Source organism: Macaca mulatta, chromosome 9, assembly GCF_049350105.2.
Source record: "Macaca mulatta isolate MMU2019108-1 chromosome 9, T2T-MMU8v2.0, whole genome shotgun sequence".
NCBI classification, from domain to species: Eukaryota; Metazoa; Chordata; class Mammalia; order Primates; family Cercopithecidae; genus Macaca; species Macaca mulatta.
Window position 1 is genome coordinate 52,213,884 of NC_133414.1, and position 16,526 is coordinate 52,230,409.

At 41.1% G+C, this 16,526-nt stretch overlaps 1 protein-coding gene across 2 annotated transcripts in view; it reads right to left on the reverse strand.

Annotated features, from left to right (window-relative positions):
• Positions 1 to 9,570: 9,570 nt before the first annotated feature.
• LOC106996136 (uncharacterized) overlaps positions 9,571 to 16,526 on the reverse strand; it is an 83,153-nt gene continuing 76,197 nt past the window's right edge. For both annotated transcript variants that reach the window (XR_013398009.1, XM_077946252.1), the window contains 2 exons: positions 13,341 to 13,450; positions 9,571 to 9,715 (listed from right to left, as the gene is read on the reverse strand). Coding sequence is in view for 1 of the 2 variants with exons in the window: in XM_077946252.1 (XP_077802378.1) it covers positions 13,345 to 13,450 (106 nt within the window). In the remaining variant the exon portion in view is untranslated. The remainder of the gene's footprint in view (positions 9,716 to 13,340; positions 13,451 to 16,526) is intronic.

Below are 16,526 nucleotides of genomic sequence, written 5' to 3' on the forward strand. Positions count from 1 at the left end.
AATATCCAGGGCTGAAAGCATAAAAAGTTAGCACAAGTGTTAAGGGGATGGTAATATTAGATAAACCCAAGTTTGGGACTGTTTACATAAAACATATTGGACATATCAATAAAATTTGGTTTTAGCATAAATCTGGAGGAGTTTATTACTGACAACTATGGCTGCATGCATGCATTGGTTCCCAGTCTGAATGCTGGAGCTCCATAGAGTCAGGACAGCTTAAGACGTCCTGCCAGTGTGTCCTGGTAATTCTGTAATACAGGAGCTGTTCTTTCTGCTCCTTGTGTTGTGACATACCACAACACATGTAACGCCCTGAGCCTGGGTATGTCTGACAAATTGAGGATATAGGGCCTAATTTGTTTAGAGTTTTGCCAGGTTGAACACATAAAGGTGTCTTGTATACTCCCCTGAATATATACTATGGTTATGTTGAGAATTACCATAGTGAGGGACTGGGTACTTCCTGTAGATCACATGGTAATGGAAGCCTCCCACAGGAGGCACCATCTTGGCAGAGATCTGAGTGAGGAGCAGACCTGGTGCTGCCCATGCCAGGAGAGGCCAAGCTGAGCCAAGGACACAGAATGTGGTATGTTTTGAGGACAAGGTCACAGCCAGCCAGGCAGGCAGGAAAAAGCAGGTGGCAGGGAGAGTGGCAGAAAGGAGAGAAGAGGGGTGCACAGCAGCTGGACCAGGGGGATCTTTGTAAAAGAGCAAGAGACTTGACTTTTCCTGGAGATGGGATGGAGAGCCTATGGGGAGCTTTAGCAGGAAAATGACATCCTCTGATGTTCAATGTTCACTTTAAAAGCTGACCCTGACTGTCTAGGAAATAGATGGTACAGGGGAAGGAGTGGAGGCAGGGAGGCCAGTTCAGTGATGACTTGCAGTTGAGGGTCAGATGGACACAAGGAACACGGCTGTCTTTAGGATGCTAGCACCTGTGCAGGGAATGGAGTAGAAGCCGTCAACTGAAGAATCACGAGGTTCAAAATTTGGGAAGAGCTTGATTTCCCATAAAGGGTTACAAACTGAAGGTTGGCCATCCTGCTGGCTGGGAGGCATAGCTGAGAGGAAACACTTGGAGGGAATGGAAGGCAAGTCAGAAATTCACGCTGAGTGGGGTGGCCAAATATACGTATTTAATGAGCTATAATGAGCTATAGGAGGAGTTACAAATATTTCTGAGAGGGGAAACCTGTTCATGAACAATTCTTAATGCCTCTTCATGGATTGCATGTTTTTAAAAATGGCAGCGTTAGTGTAATCTGAGGTGGAGTTTTCAACCCTCTGACGTCAAAAGGTAAAGTGAAGGACACCAAAACCCCCACTGCATCCTTTGAGAGTCCGCCAAAACACACCCAGTGATATTGGTCACTGTTTAGAAAGAAATGCATTGTGTGACTGGTGAGCTGTCACTTGTAAGCAGTGAAGAGGAAGGGGAGTCTGCTAGCAGCCTCAGATGATTACCTAAAGATGAAAAAGAAATGAGTCATCTATTTCTTGTTTTCCAGAGCTGGTCTCTGTTTACTCCTTAGGAAAGAGTTTTGGCTAAAGGTTGATAAAGAAGGGGCATACTGAGGCATGCTTGACCTCCCATCTGACATGGCCGATAACTGAGCTTTTAAGGTTTATCTGGAATCCTCTTGGCCAAGAGAGGGGTCTTTTCAGTTGACTAGGGGCTTAAGATTTTATTTGTATTTCTCAAAGATTAGGGAAAAAGAAGAATCAGAGCCACCTGCTAGAGTTTTGCCTAAGCAGGAAGTTGGGGAGGTAGTAGAGCTGTTGGCCAAGATGGAAATCACTTAGAAAGGAGGGGGCTTGTAGGGAACCACACCTCCATTCCAGTCATATCAGTTGCTAATGTAGGTGACACAGAGAAACAACAGAGCACCCATGAGTGACTTCATGGAGTTTGGATCATGATGGGCAAAAAGACTATGTGTTTAGTATAAGAGAATGTCTAAGGCATGCCTCATCTCAGAAGCCAGGGGGTGGTATAATTATTGCTGAAATTATACCGGGGTGGTATAATTATTGCTGAAATTATACCAGGGGTTGGTTGGTATAATTAGTGCTGAAATTAGTGCTGAACTGTGGGGTGGCTTCATTGCTCCAGTGAGGAAGGAAGTGCTGAAGGGAAACAGGTGGAAGAGGCGAAGCAACTGGATAAGTTTGTGTAAGTACACTCCAGGATGTTCCCACAAGAATAAAATCCCCTAAGGATGCTTTTTCTCAAAATGCATCTCCACTGTTAAGTGATATGCCTCTGTATTTTGTAAACTGTTTATCCCCTCTGGCATGATTTGAAGACTAATTTTATCTTTACTTCAAGGTAGCAACCTTAAAAGGACTTGTCCTACTAAGGAATAGTGAGGGCCCATGAAATCCAATAAAATGTGATGGACAGTTTAGATTCCCAATCTTCTATTTATGAATGAGCTCTGTGTTGCTTATTAACTGAGCACCAGGATACAGCAGCTTTTGCTTTATTGAGTAAGGATACATGACTGGTTGCTCACATAGCACAGCTGCAGTGTGCTGGAGGAATAGCAACAACATTCTTTGCAAACAGTCCAATTATTACATTTATCATTTTAAACTGTTACATTTTAAGCAAAATAGAAAAATGGTCAGGAATATGGTAAAATAATTAATGTATATGAGGTAAAGCCAGACTAGGATTGCTGGGCTAAAAATTGAAGCCATTTTATACAAATTGTAGGGCTTGCAATTCATTAAAATAAAAATTATTAAAATGAGAGCAAATCATAATATTAGCAAATTATGAAGTAGAAAGTAAAGCCATTGTCTGCTAAGCATATAGGTCTGCAGGAGGATTGTTTGAGCCCAGTTCTGGGCTGTAGAATGTCACACTGAAAGGGTATCTCCACTAAGCTCGACATCAATATGATGAACTCCTGGGAACAGGGAACCACCAGGTTGCTTAAGGAGGGGTGAACAAGCTCAGGTCAGAAACAGATCCGATCAAAACTCCCATGCTTATTGGTAGTTGAATCACACCTGTGAATAGCCACTTCCCTCCAGCTTGGGCAATATAGCCAGACTCTGTCTTTCATAAAAATTGTATTTAAAAATAAAAATACGATATCCATGAAACAGTCACTGACTCTAGCATTGGAGAGACCTGGATTCAAATCTTGCCTGGGCCCTTTACTATATGACATTGGGTTGAACCCCTGAGCCTTATTTTCTTCATCTGTGAAATGGGAATAATTAGTATCTCTATCAGAAGGGTTTTGAAATAATCTATGTGGGAGTACCCAGGAAGAGGTGTGGATAGAAGAGAGTAGAAACTGAAACAAAGACCCACGTCTCACTTACGCCTGGTGGCAGTGCGTCATTGATGAAAGTAGGAAGTACTAGGGAAAAGGAGGAGAAAGTGAGGTTTGATTTTAGACTAAATTTGTATGTGTTTATGATTTGGAAAACTTTTTTTGGAAGTTTGGAGTGATTGCAGGGTGTGCTGGTGAATCCTCTTGTGCACTCAGAAGTGTGTGTGTATAAATGAATCACTACTCTAGGATACACATCCCATTCTGGCAAACATGTAGAACCTGTGCCTATCAGCAAGCTTTGGGGAATGTGCTTTCTTCATATTTGTGTCTCTGAGAAATAACCAAGAGGTTGATGTGCAAAAACTGTTCAAAGACTGCTGGTGGAAGGAAGGCATGGTAGTAGTGGTTGTAACATTATTCATTTTATAAAAGAAATAAATCACTGATAAGAAACTTCAGCAAAGTCTCAGGATACAAAATTAATGTGCAAAAATCACAAGCATTCTTATACACCAGTAACAGACAAACAGAGAACCAAATCATGAATGAACTTCCATTCACAATTGCTTCAAAGAGAATGAAATACCTAGGAATCCAACTTACTAGGGAATGTAAAGGACCTCTTCAAGGAGAACTACAAACCACTGCTCAGTGAAATAAAAGAGGACACAAACAAATGGAAGAACATACCATGCTCATGGATAGGAAGAATCAATATCGAGAAAATGGCCATACTGCCCAAGGTAATTTACAGATTCAATGCCATCCCCATCAAGCTACCAATGAGTTTCTTCACAGAATTGGAAAAAACTGCTTTAAAGTTCATATGGAACCAAAAAAGAGCCTGCATTGCCAAGACAATCCTAAGTCAAAAGAACAAAGCTGGAGGCATCACGCTACCTGACTTCAAACTATACTACAAGGCTACAGTAACCAAAACAGCATGGTACTGGTACCAAAACAGAGATATAGACCAATGGAACAGAACAGAGTCCTCAGAAATAATACCACACATCTACAGCCATCTGATCTTTGACAAACCTCAGAAAAACAAGAAATGGGGAAAGGATTCCCTATTTAATAAATGGTGCTGCCAATAAATTGGCTAGCCACAAGTAGAAAGCTGAAACTGGATCCTTTCCTTACTCCTTATACGAAAATTAATTCAAGATGGATTAGAGACTTAAATGTTAGACCTAATACCATAAAAACCCTAGAAGAAAACCTAGGTAATACCATTCAGGACATAGGCATGGGCAAGGACTTCATGTCTAAAACACCAAAAGCAAGGACAACAAAAGCGAAAATTGACAAATGGGACCTAATTAAACTAAAGAGCTTCTGCACAGCAAAAGAAACTACCATCAGAGTGAACAGGTAACCTACAGAATGGGAGAAAATCTTTGCAATCTACTCATCTGACAAAGGGCTAATATCCAGAACCTACAAAGAACTCAAACAAATGTACAAGAAAAAAACAAACAACCCCATTGAAAAGTGGGCAAAGGATATGAATAGACATTTCTCAAAAGAAGATATTCATACAGCCAACAGACACATGAAAAAATGCTCATCATCACTGGCTATCAGAGAAATGCAAATCAAAACCACAATGGGATACCATCTCACACCAGTTAGAATGGCAATCATTAAAAGTCAGGAAACAACAGGTGCTGGAGAGGATGTGGAGAAATAGGAACACTTTTACACTGTTGGTGGGACTGTAAACTAGTTCAACCATTGTGGAAAACAGTGTGGCGATTCCTCAAGGATCTAGAACTAGAAGTACCATATGACCCAGCCATCCCATTACTGGGTATATACCCAAAGGATTATAAATCATGTTGCTATAAAGACACATGCACACGTATGTTTATTGCGGCATATTCACAATAGCAAAGACTTGGAATCAACCCAAATGTCCATCAGTGACAGACTGGATTAAGAAAATGTGGCACATATACACCATGGAATACTATGCAGCCATTAAAAAGGATGAGTTCATGTCCTTTGTAGAGACATGGATGCAGCTGGAAACCATCATTCTCAGCAAACTATTGCAAGAACAGAAAACCAAACACTGCATGTTCTCACTCATAGGTGGGAACTGAACAGTGAGATCACTTGGACTCAGGAACGGGAACATCACACACTGGGGCCTATCACGGGGAGGGGGGAGGGGGAAGGGATTGCATTGGGAGTTATACCTGATGTAAATGACGAGTTGATGGGTGCTAACGAGTTGACGGGTGCAGCATGCCAACATGGCACAGGTATACATATGTAACAAACCTGCACGTTATGCACATGTACCCTAGAACTTAAAGTATAATAATAATAAAAAAAAGAAATCAATCAATGTTAAAAGTAGATAGAATTATTTTAACTTTTAAATGTGGACATTTTTTCCATTTTCATTACGGTTTTCATTGGGATTACAATGATATATTTATTAAATCTTTTCTCCCCCAAGAACATCATTCTATTAAAAAAAAAAAAACACTGATGTTTGGTGCGTAAAGGCAGTAAAAAGAGTAACAGCAAGAGGGAGGGACGGACGGAAGGAGAGAAGGAGAAAGAGAATGAATTTTGGGGGGCTACAAGCTGCTGCTAAATTTCAGTTGCAGTTGTCAGAGTTGAAGAAAACATTAGGGGAAATGTCTCATTAAGCAGCTCCCTGGATTTTTCTGCCCTGGGAAGGCTGCCTGAGGGATGGATCATGGCCAGCCTGCAGGGGTCAGATTCCTGGTACAGTGTTCTAGCCTCTTATCTTATTGGCTCCAGCTAAGTGATTTTACAGCCAGAACTGTTTTAAGATCAGTGCAAGGCACTGTACAGATATTTGTGGGTGGAGAAGTAGAATTTGAGGAAGGAAGAAGCAAATGCTCAGTTTTGAAGGTTTCGTTCCATGGCTTCTTGGGTTTCTGGTGAAATGGAACGTGTGGAAGTAGGAGCACAGCTAACTATGCTAGGCAGGGCAGCCCTGTGAGGCAGGTTCTACTGCTGTCTTGGTTTTACAGAGGGGGAAAGCGAGGCACAGAGGGGTTAATTAACCTTTTAAGTGTTGCAGTCTAAGGCACAGAAGCACAGTTCCAAGCAAGGTCCATCTGAATCTTAAGTCCTCCCTCTTTGCCACCATGCTCCACTGCTGAGACCATCCCTGTGAGTCCTGCCACTCTCCTCCCCCAGTCTATTTGCACTGCTATTCAGTGAGGCCAAGAAAGCCAATGGCCATGTCCCCAAGAGGACATCTCTTCCCTCCTGTGAGCCATTCTCATACATCTCAATTCTGAGATACAGCTTGAAAAGCACCTCAGCAAATCCACTGCATGGAAGGCAAAACAACCTTGATCCACAGCAATGACCACAAGCAAGGGAAGCCTGGCTATAAGCACAGTCATAATGTTATTCAAGGTTGGTGATTCAAAGCCTTCCGTGTCTACCTGAACATCCTCAGCTCCTGCTGACATCACCAGTGGAGGTCCTCCGCTGATTGATGTAAATCATTTTTAAACCCAGCAGTGCACTGATGACTGTTAATTCCATGCTCCGCAAACTTGCCCTGAAATGCCTCTAATAGGGTAAGAGAAACAGAAGACGCCCCAGTATGTATCCTATGGCATTACATCTCAACAATGATATTTATTTAAAGACTCTGCTTTTAGGTAAAATAAATTATTCAAATGTATTCTGAAAATGTTATTGGTTTTAATATAAAATGATATGTTCTCCAAATCTTTGGGTGAGATTGAAGATCCAGGAAGATGTATCTTGATCTTCTTGATCATTTGGCTTAAAGCAACTACCCAAAGGTAGTACTCTAATTTAGGATCCATGAATCTTCAGGTCATACTACCATTTTTAAAAGTATTCTGAATGCCCCAATAAGTGCTAGATAGGAACTTTTCAGTGAGATAAAATAGCTCATATTCAGGATATGTTCGTGTGTATACACATTCTGTGACTTCTATTCTGTACATTTTCATTAATTCCATGTAGAAAAGTAGAGGCTGGGGACCCTGTCCCTCCCAGAGTCACTGCCGTTAGGCCCTGTGGGTGACCACTTGTCTTTAGCACCTGTAGGGCTCACCATTGGGGTGGGAGGAGTCTTTATCAGCAGCAGCAACAATGACTGGATGTCTCCAGTTTATGATTCCTGCCATCTGGGAGGCTACAGAAAAGCCTGAGTGCCAAGATGTTCTCAGGACTGCCAGCTCTGAAATTTCTTTTCTCAGTGATAAGGATAAGATAAGCAAATGGCCTGGACAGTTCCACTCTGTGTAATAGAGGTGGCCTCATTCCCTCCCCAGCCCTGCAGAAATTGCTGAGGCTCTGAAGCACAACTTAGGCTGAGAATCACCCGCTTCTTCCTGGGGCCCTGACTCAGGCAGGCACCCAGTTCAGCAGTTTGATATGCAGCTATGTGAACAACACTTTTCATGAGTGATCATCACCCCTTTTCTCTTGTCTATTTGGGCACTAAATTGCTGGTGAACATCCTTCATGATCAAAGAGCAATATCTGAGTGTGTCCTGAGTGATGTTCTGTGGAGATAAGAAGCATGGCTTGCCACCTCATTGTAAGAGAAAGTTTATCTGCATCAATTAATTAAAATAGAAGGCAGTCAATGGGCATTGGGCACAAGGGAATGATGGTTGTATTGGAGCATGATGAAGAGATGTCAGCTTTCTCTTAGCACCAACATCACTATTAACACTTGCTGTCTGTCACCGATCAGCAATCTGTTCCCAGTGTAATCTTAGAGTTCCATAGCACAGCTCAACCCTTCTACCTCTCTGAGAAGAGTGGTGTGTAGGCCTTCTGACAGCAGGAGAAAGTTGCACTCTTTGAGAGTCAGTTTCTTCTCAAAACTCATTCAGAAATCATCACATTTCACACGTTGGCCTCGTCCAAGATGTTTAAATAAGAATTGTGGTTATGGTTCATAGTGTAAAAAGTCAGTTAGTTATAGGTAATACGTATGACACTTACCATGTACCAAGAACTTGTATAGTTTGTTACATTTAGTAATTAATTTAAGTCTCACAGTATCCCTACAAGGTTTATTTTCCTTTTTACAGAGGACAAAACTGAGGCACAGTGGTTAAGAAATGACTCAATGGCAAAGGTGGGATTGGAGTCCCAACAGTGTAAACATGCTTGATTTGGATTGAATGTTTGTGTCATTCCCCATATCCCAATATTACAGCCCTAACCACCAATGTGATGGTATTGAGATTGGAACCTTGGGCAGATAATTAGGGTTAGCTGAGGTCAGGAGGGTAGAGCCCTTATTATGGGATTAGTGCCCTTCTAAGAAAGGATAGTAGCGGGCTCACACATGCTCTCTCTCCATGCACAAGAAAGAGCACACAGTGAGATGGAAAGAGGCCCTCACCAGAACCTGACCATGCTGGCACCCTAATTGCAGACTTCCAGCCTCCAGGACTGTGAAAATATGACTATCTGTGGTTTAAGTCACCAAGTCTCTGGTATGTTTTATGGCAGCCCATATGGTAACCCAAATGATGCTTTTCACCACTGTGTGGTCCAGCCTTTTATGGAAGCTCTCAGCTCCTCAGCCTTGCAAAAAAATACTTGCTGGTCACTCTGGTCCTTTCAGATGCCCTTTCTTAGTGGTGCCTCCACCAGACCCTTGACTTCATCCTTTTCTGTCACAGGAGGGGTAAGTAAAGTACCTCCTCCCTATGCATCTGTCGTGGGAAGTGTGGGTAACTCACAGATGATGCCACAGGGCATGTGTTCAGGTACTACAGCCAACAGCGAAAGAATGAAATGAAATGGTATTTATCCATTCCAGGGCTTTGCTCTGCAGGGCCAAGAAAACAGCTCTATCTGTGCCTCAACCCAGTCCTGGGTCCTTGCACCTTCCAAATGCAGAGGCCAACAGGCCATAACCATGGGGAGGGAATTCATCTTTTATGGGCTCCTCACTCAGGTGGTGACAAGGCAAGGTAGTCATCTGTCCTATCTTTATCAGTATCTGTCCTAAATACTGTGCTCTGACATTGATGCTAATACTCTGAATTATCAGGGGTTTTGTGGTGGTTAGACCTCTAATTTTTCTTTTCGGGAAGAGGAATAACTTCTGTGTCAGCACAGTGTCTCAGGAGGGTTGCAATCTAGAAATCTGGAGGATTGCAATCCAGAAATAGTGATTGTAAAAATTGCCTATAAACACACAATATAAACAATATGCCACAGACACACAGGCCCCGAGCATAGTTTCTGGAAGCTGTGGTCTTACCTCTGCCAGAGGAGAGTCACGTTGGGAACTCTGGGTGGCATCTGGGTGCCTTTGCAACCCTTCCTCTGGCTCCTGCCAGACAATTGTCCCCAAAACAGAGAAGATAGAGACTTCACATTGTCTTCAGTATTTAATTATGTTGTTTCTAAAAATAAAAGACAGTACAAGCTGCTTATCTTTAAACCACACAGTACCAGTTTTAACCTGTTTTATTCTCACCTTGAAATAGAGTCACATGTTTAGCAGCAATATGCTGTTTCCCTGCCTCAATTTCTTACATCACACCCTGTGGAGAATGGTGTAGAAAATGCCCTGTTTTTACATCCAGATAAGAGCTTCAGGAAGTTACTGAAGAGTGAAATGCAAGGGGTCATTCTGGATGACCCCAAATAACTATTTGGTTAGACCAACCATTTGGTCTCTAAATTTGGATGCTAAAGAGAAAGATAGAAAATTCAAATAATCACTATCTGTAGAAGAAAAATTAGTTAATCATTTGACAGGTTTAAGGGTCTTGCCTTTCTCTCACAGAACTTTACTTCCAAATACCCTGTTTGGGAAAATTGGAAAATGTCTTCTCCTTACCACCGGGGGGAAAAATAAGAGTTTAAATGTTGCCACCAACTCAAACAAAACACACCTCATTATTTGTGTTCTGGAGGGAGAGGGAGACCTTTTTTTGCTCCAAAATTTCCTTTCTGGAACTTCTTTTTTTAAGTAAAAACATTGTGTTTAAAGACTACTCAGGTGCAGTATTGAGAAGTAGGGAAAGAATAGAAGGAGGAGTTGAATCTGTAATTGACTGTGAACAATCAGTTGAGATAATTCACTGCCTCCAGATCAGCCTTCTTTTTGAAGCTTGTAACCTTGGGTTGTCCTGCGAGTCATTAGAGAGCAACCCCTGTCATGCAGGTTTAGTCTTAAATAGCTCATAGGTGGTGGGAAAGTTCATCAGAGTAGTTCCATCTCATGCAAAAACCCATTTCCCCATGAGCCGCTAGAGTGGCTCACATCAGAAAGATGCCATACCAAATGCTGGCCAGGACCTGAAGCAACTGGAATGCATGTGCATTTACTTTGTCCTCAGCCACTTGGGAGAACTCTTTGGCTGTTTCTTATAAAGCTAATCATAGTCTTTCCAAATAACAGGGCAATCCCACTTCCAGTTGTTTACATTTAAAAAAATTGGAAACATGTCCACAAAAAAAGACTTGTAGAAGCTTGTTCATAGCAGCCTTATTCTTAATAACAGGTCACAAATATGGCCTGGCTTCACATCCCATGCTTGAGAAAAACTGTGTATAGGTTAAGGCATTTCAAATTAGAAGAGTGAAGTATTCTTCATTTTTCCAAATATCCCAAAATAGAAATACTTACAATAAATTCTTCTAGAGAGGTAGCTCACATATCTATGAGCAAATCAGTCACAAAGATGGCATTATTTATGTAGGTAAAATAGAAAATACTACTCAATTTTTGCTTTTATGTTCTAAAACATGTTATTTCCAAGATATTTCGTGTACAAAGTAAATGCAGTGGCTAATTTCCAAGATCATGTAAATTTTAATTTTATCCATGAGCAAAAGGAGGGGCTGCTTGAAAAACATAACAATGATTGTTGTTTTGGGTGGTCCCAATTTCTCCTGCAAATAGGTGGCAACTTCCTTGAAAATTGAGACTCTGGGCTGGGCACGGTGGCATCTGTAATCCTAGCACTTTGGGAGGCTCAGGTGGGTGGATCACCTGAGGTCAGGAGTTCAAGACCAGCCAGGCCAACATGGTGAAACCCTGTCTCTAGTAAAATACAAAATTTAGCCAGGTGTAATGTCTGGTCCCTGTAATCCCAGCTACTCTGGAGGCTGAGAAGGGAGAATTGCTTGAACCCAGGAGATGGCGGTTGTAGTGAGCTGAGATCATACCACTGCACTCCAGCCTGGGCGGCTGAGCAAGACTCCATCTCAAACAAACAAAAAAAAAATTTGAGACTCTGAGCTTAGCCTTACTTTGGGCAAACACAATTATTTTGGGTTCCCAAGGTTGATAATTGAGACTTTAATTCAATCATTCCAGGAAAAGACATCAGATTTCATTTTTATCTCACCATTTTTTCCTACACTCATTAAGAATTTTTCTTGTCTGACAGTCAAGGATGTCTTTTGTGAAAGTCTTCATTTTGGCATTATTTTGACAGCCAATGATATCTAATGCAAAGAGAGAGGGGAGAAAGAATATTACAGCCACATTTTCTTGTTTTTTTTCGCCCATTCACTAAGTTTTTTAACTGCTCATAAAAATTAAATCATTTTAATTTCTTAAATGTTTTGATTGACCACTACTTCCATTCTCTTTGGTAAAACCATGTTCTGAAAATAGCAGAGTCAGAATCCTTTGGAAATAAAAAAGTTATAGACAGAAAAACTATTTTCTTAATCTAATGGATATACTGTATGAAATATTAGTTCTGTTATTTTCTCTTTCAGCTGATATGCCCAATTGTGACACAACATATTCCCTTCCTGAATTTGTTCAGTTTTGCAGAGATAAATTAGTTTTAAATAAACATGGATTAGTCTTGCCCACAGAAACAAGCTTCTGCCCACCGCCTGGCATCACAGCCCCCAAACTCAGCTATTTCCAGGAGTCCACAGCATCTCATCTCTGGACTCAGTCAGAAAGACACCTACTGAAGTCCAGAGGCACATTCTGAAAGGCATTTTTGTCTTGTTTCATTGAGGGGAGAGGGGAAGAGAGTTTATATTGACTGTCACCTGCAATATTTGCCTAAAGTACATATATGCTCAATATGTAATATCTATTTAATATTTAAACTACACTCACCCCTCTGCTCAAAAACAAGAATTTGGTGAGTTTATTTGGGCATTTTTTCTTTGATCATGAGGCCCATATTATGTCTCATATTATACTCCAAGCCAAAAATATTTGTTGAGGCAAGTAAATTAAAATGCTTCTCCCAAGGAGAAAAGGCATGTTGTAAATTGTTTTCCTCTGAGAAGGCTACGGTGCTTCACTGTGATTTATCTTTCTGAATTGCAGCTTTAGAAAACATGTTGATTTTTTCTTCCCATACACTGAAGAAAAATATTAATCCTGACTGTCCCCAACCACCCATCATTGGATATAAGTTGTCAAATATCTGCTGAGGTGCAGTATGCTATGATATGCACCTTAAAGTTCCCAGAATAGGTTTACAGTAGTGAGAGGGAACTGGGGAGCAGCTTCATTTTGAGGAGCAGGCTTTCATTTGAGGAGCAGCTGAAGGTCTTATTTTGTGATGGCAACACACGGTGATATTAGGGAGCTTCCAAGGTGATGCTGCTATTCTTTCATCTTGCCTTCTGCCAGTCTTTCTTTCCTTTTTTTTTTTTTTTTTTGAGATAGAGTCTCTCACTGTCATCAAGGCTGGAGTACAATGGCACGAACTCAGTTCACTGCCACTTCCACCTCTTGGGTTCATGCAATTCTCCTGCCTCAATCTCTGGAGTAGCTGGGATTCCAGGCACACATTACCATACCTTGCTAATTTTTTGTAGTTTTAGTAGAGATGGGTTTCACTATGTTGACTAGATTGGTCTCAAATTCCTGACCTTGTGATCCGCCCACCTCAGCCTCCCAAACTGCTGGGATTACAGGTGTGAGCCACCACACCCAGCCACCTTTGGTCAATCTTAAGGATATTTTGTTTTGTTTTACATTTTCATGGCCATCACTCTTTTGAAAGAGCTTTAAATTCCAGTGCAAGGCAGGCCTACCTTTTCATATATATTTTTGTGAGCACTTAAGAAACTGAGCTGCTCCATCTTTCTGCACCTTCTCTATTTTTTTTGCCCAGTTTCTCACTTGCATTTCAGGACCTGTAATCCTGAAAGAAAGAGAACCAGAATGAGGTAATTCAGTCACTTTTTTCATCAAGTCAACTTTCTGGATGCAGATCCATTATTATTACACTAATTAAGTCCAGATTTGGAACTCCATAAAATGCCTACACTATTATCCTTTTAACCAGAATTTTCATGAGGAACCAAACTAACCTATCTTTTATGAAAATAATTGATTGATTATATGTGATACCTAGCTAATGAATATTTGTCTTAGAAGTATGAAGTTTAAATTACTCAGGACTGTTTTAAAATCCCTTACTTTATGTTCACAGAAAATGTTTGCCTATGACAGCATTCTTAGGTAAGCTACCATGTACCAGTTCTCATTTAGGAGAAATTTGTTAGTATTCCTTTATAAAAATAATATAAACTCCAGACCACTGAATACAGAGAACCCTATTTTCATTTATCCAACTGTATCTCCTGTATTTTACCATGCTTCAAACAATACAGTCCCCAATTCTAGAATGACTTTCTTTTCCTTCCTTCCTTTTTTTATTTTATTTTATTTTATTTTTTTGATGGAGTCTCACTCTGTCACCCAGGCTTGAATATAGTGGCACAATCTCAGTTCATTGCAACCTCCGCCTCCCAGGTTCCAGTGATTCTCCTGCCTCAGCCTTTTGAGCAGCTGGGATTATGGGCATGTGACACCACATCTGGCTAATTTTTGTATTCTTTAGTAGAGAAGGGGTTTCACCACATTGGCCAGGCTGGTCTCGAACTCCTGCCTCCCAGAGTACTTGGGGGCGGGGGGAGGGGGGAGGGATTACAGGCGTGAGCCACTGCACCTGGCCTTTATTTTCTTCTTATAATCCCAGATAGGCAGTTAAATGGAAATAAGAGGTAATGAGCTATTTCTATATATACATAGGCCTTGATTTTTTTTAACTTTCTAACTAAACTAATTTATTTTGAAGTACATTCACATTTTCATCCACATTTAGAATTAAACACTTTGACTGGCTATATTTGCATGCAAAAAGAGTCCAGGAAAAAAGTTTCCGAAACAAAAAGATGGAAGGTAAAAATCCCAAATCAATCTCTTTCTTTTAAAAGTCCCTAACAACCTGGAGACCCTCTTAGGTATATCTGAAAAGTCACAAGTCTCATACTCATGTGTCAGTAGCCAACAAGCCCACTTTGTCCATTCTGTGATCATCTGTCCTCTTGACGTGGGGGTTAGAGGAAGCAAGCCCTGGACCACTGGGGGATAAGCCAGTTACAGATAATGGGGCTTACAAAGTTGTGATGCAGAACACACAAAATCCTGACTCCTGGTGAGACTTAAGTGACATGGCAGTGGCTAATCCTTAACAACTCACTTTATAACCTATAAATATTAATATTAATTTTAGGCCACTCTCATGTAGACTTTAAACAAGAAAGATTTTAGAATCATTTTTTTTTTCCTAATTCAGGTCTTATGAGATAAAAAATGCTTGAGAACACTGTTTTAAATCATCAGCACCTCTTCTACTCAAGTGCTACATGCAGAAAGAAGGTGAATCATCCCCAGCATTGCAATGCAGTGATCCCTAATAGCAGCAAAGTCTCCAGGCTAGCTCACAGGGGCTAGCCTAGTGGAAATATTAATAAATTGCTGAGTAACTCTAAGATATGAATGCAGTTTCATCCACTGAGACCATGCACAATGCCTGGGAGCATAGAGATGCTCAGACCATTGCCCTCTGAGGCCTTGTATTGAATAAGTGGAAACTGGCAGCTTCTATGGTGGGTCGGGTTCTCTTTTTTTCTTGGTCTGTAGCCACGCTGTAGATTTTCAGGGCCCAGACTTCCTATTTCAGCTTCCTCAGAAACCTCCTTTTTTCCCAGATTAGGAGAAAACAATGGGTGCTTTTCTTCCCCTGTGCAGGGGAAAGTGTACAGAGGTAAGGAGAGGAAGGATGATGGTAGGAAGAGGTATCCTGGAAGAAAGACAAATGCTAGTTATTAAGGAGTAGCCAGAATGTTCTCCTGGTACCTGTGCAAGCTGGTGGCTCATAGCAGGTGGGGAACACACTCAGTAGCCTTGTCAGTTTAGCTCCAGAAGTCCATAAGATAAAAGGCAGTGTTTGAGTTCCCAAATATTTCATAATAAACAGGGTATATTTTAACATCCTTTTTGGCTGTCTCTTTTCCAACAAAAGACATTTTCTCATTTATTGTTTAAATTAAAATTCCACAGGCTCTGCTTTGACCTGCAGTATTTAATCTATCCTGAGTCACAGAATATTATTTGATGGAATTAAGGTATTATGTGTTAAAGCCTGTGTGGCCTTCTCTTGTTTACTTTGGGGGAAAGGATTCCAGGCACATATACAGTGTCTCAGTGCTAATACTCCATGATGGATTAACTCACAATGTCGGGAGATGACTCATATTATCTTAACATGCTTTCTTTTATTGAAAGTGGAGGGTGGGTAGGGGTAGGATGAGATTCTGCAGAAGTGGCCCATGTCTTCAGAATGTTCTCCTGACACTTTTTTTTTTTTTTTTTTTTTTTTTTTGAGATAGAGTCTCCCACTGTCACCCATGCTGGAGTGCAGTGGCACAATCTCGGCTGACTACAACCTCCGCCTCCCAGGTTCAAGTGATTCTCATGCCTCGGCCTCCCAAGTAGCTGGGACTATAGGCGTGCACCACCACACCCAGCTAAGTTTTATATTTTTAGTAGAGATGGGATTTCACAGTGTTGGCCAGGATGGTCTTGATCTCTTGACCTCGCAATCTGCCCACCTTGGCCTCCCCAAAGTGCTGGGATTACAGGCATAAGCCACTGGCGCCCCGTCCTCCTGACACTTTTTATTTTGAGGCAAAGGTGCTCAGTTTTTGTTCTCATTCTATCTTTGAGTTCTGTTACCCAGCAGGATTCTCACATGTGTTTATGTTGAAATTAAACCAATGCAAAGGCTTTTACCTTGAGGTGTTACTAAATCATGAACCTATTCTCTTTCTAGTTTTTTCCTCCTATATAATCTATATCTTGTTAAATGTCTCTTCTTCTCCTAGATTGTTTTCAATAGTAGATCAATTTTAGCGTTGTTCATTCTCAAT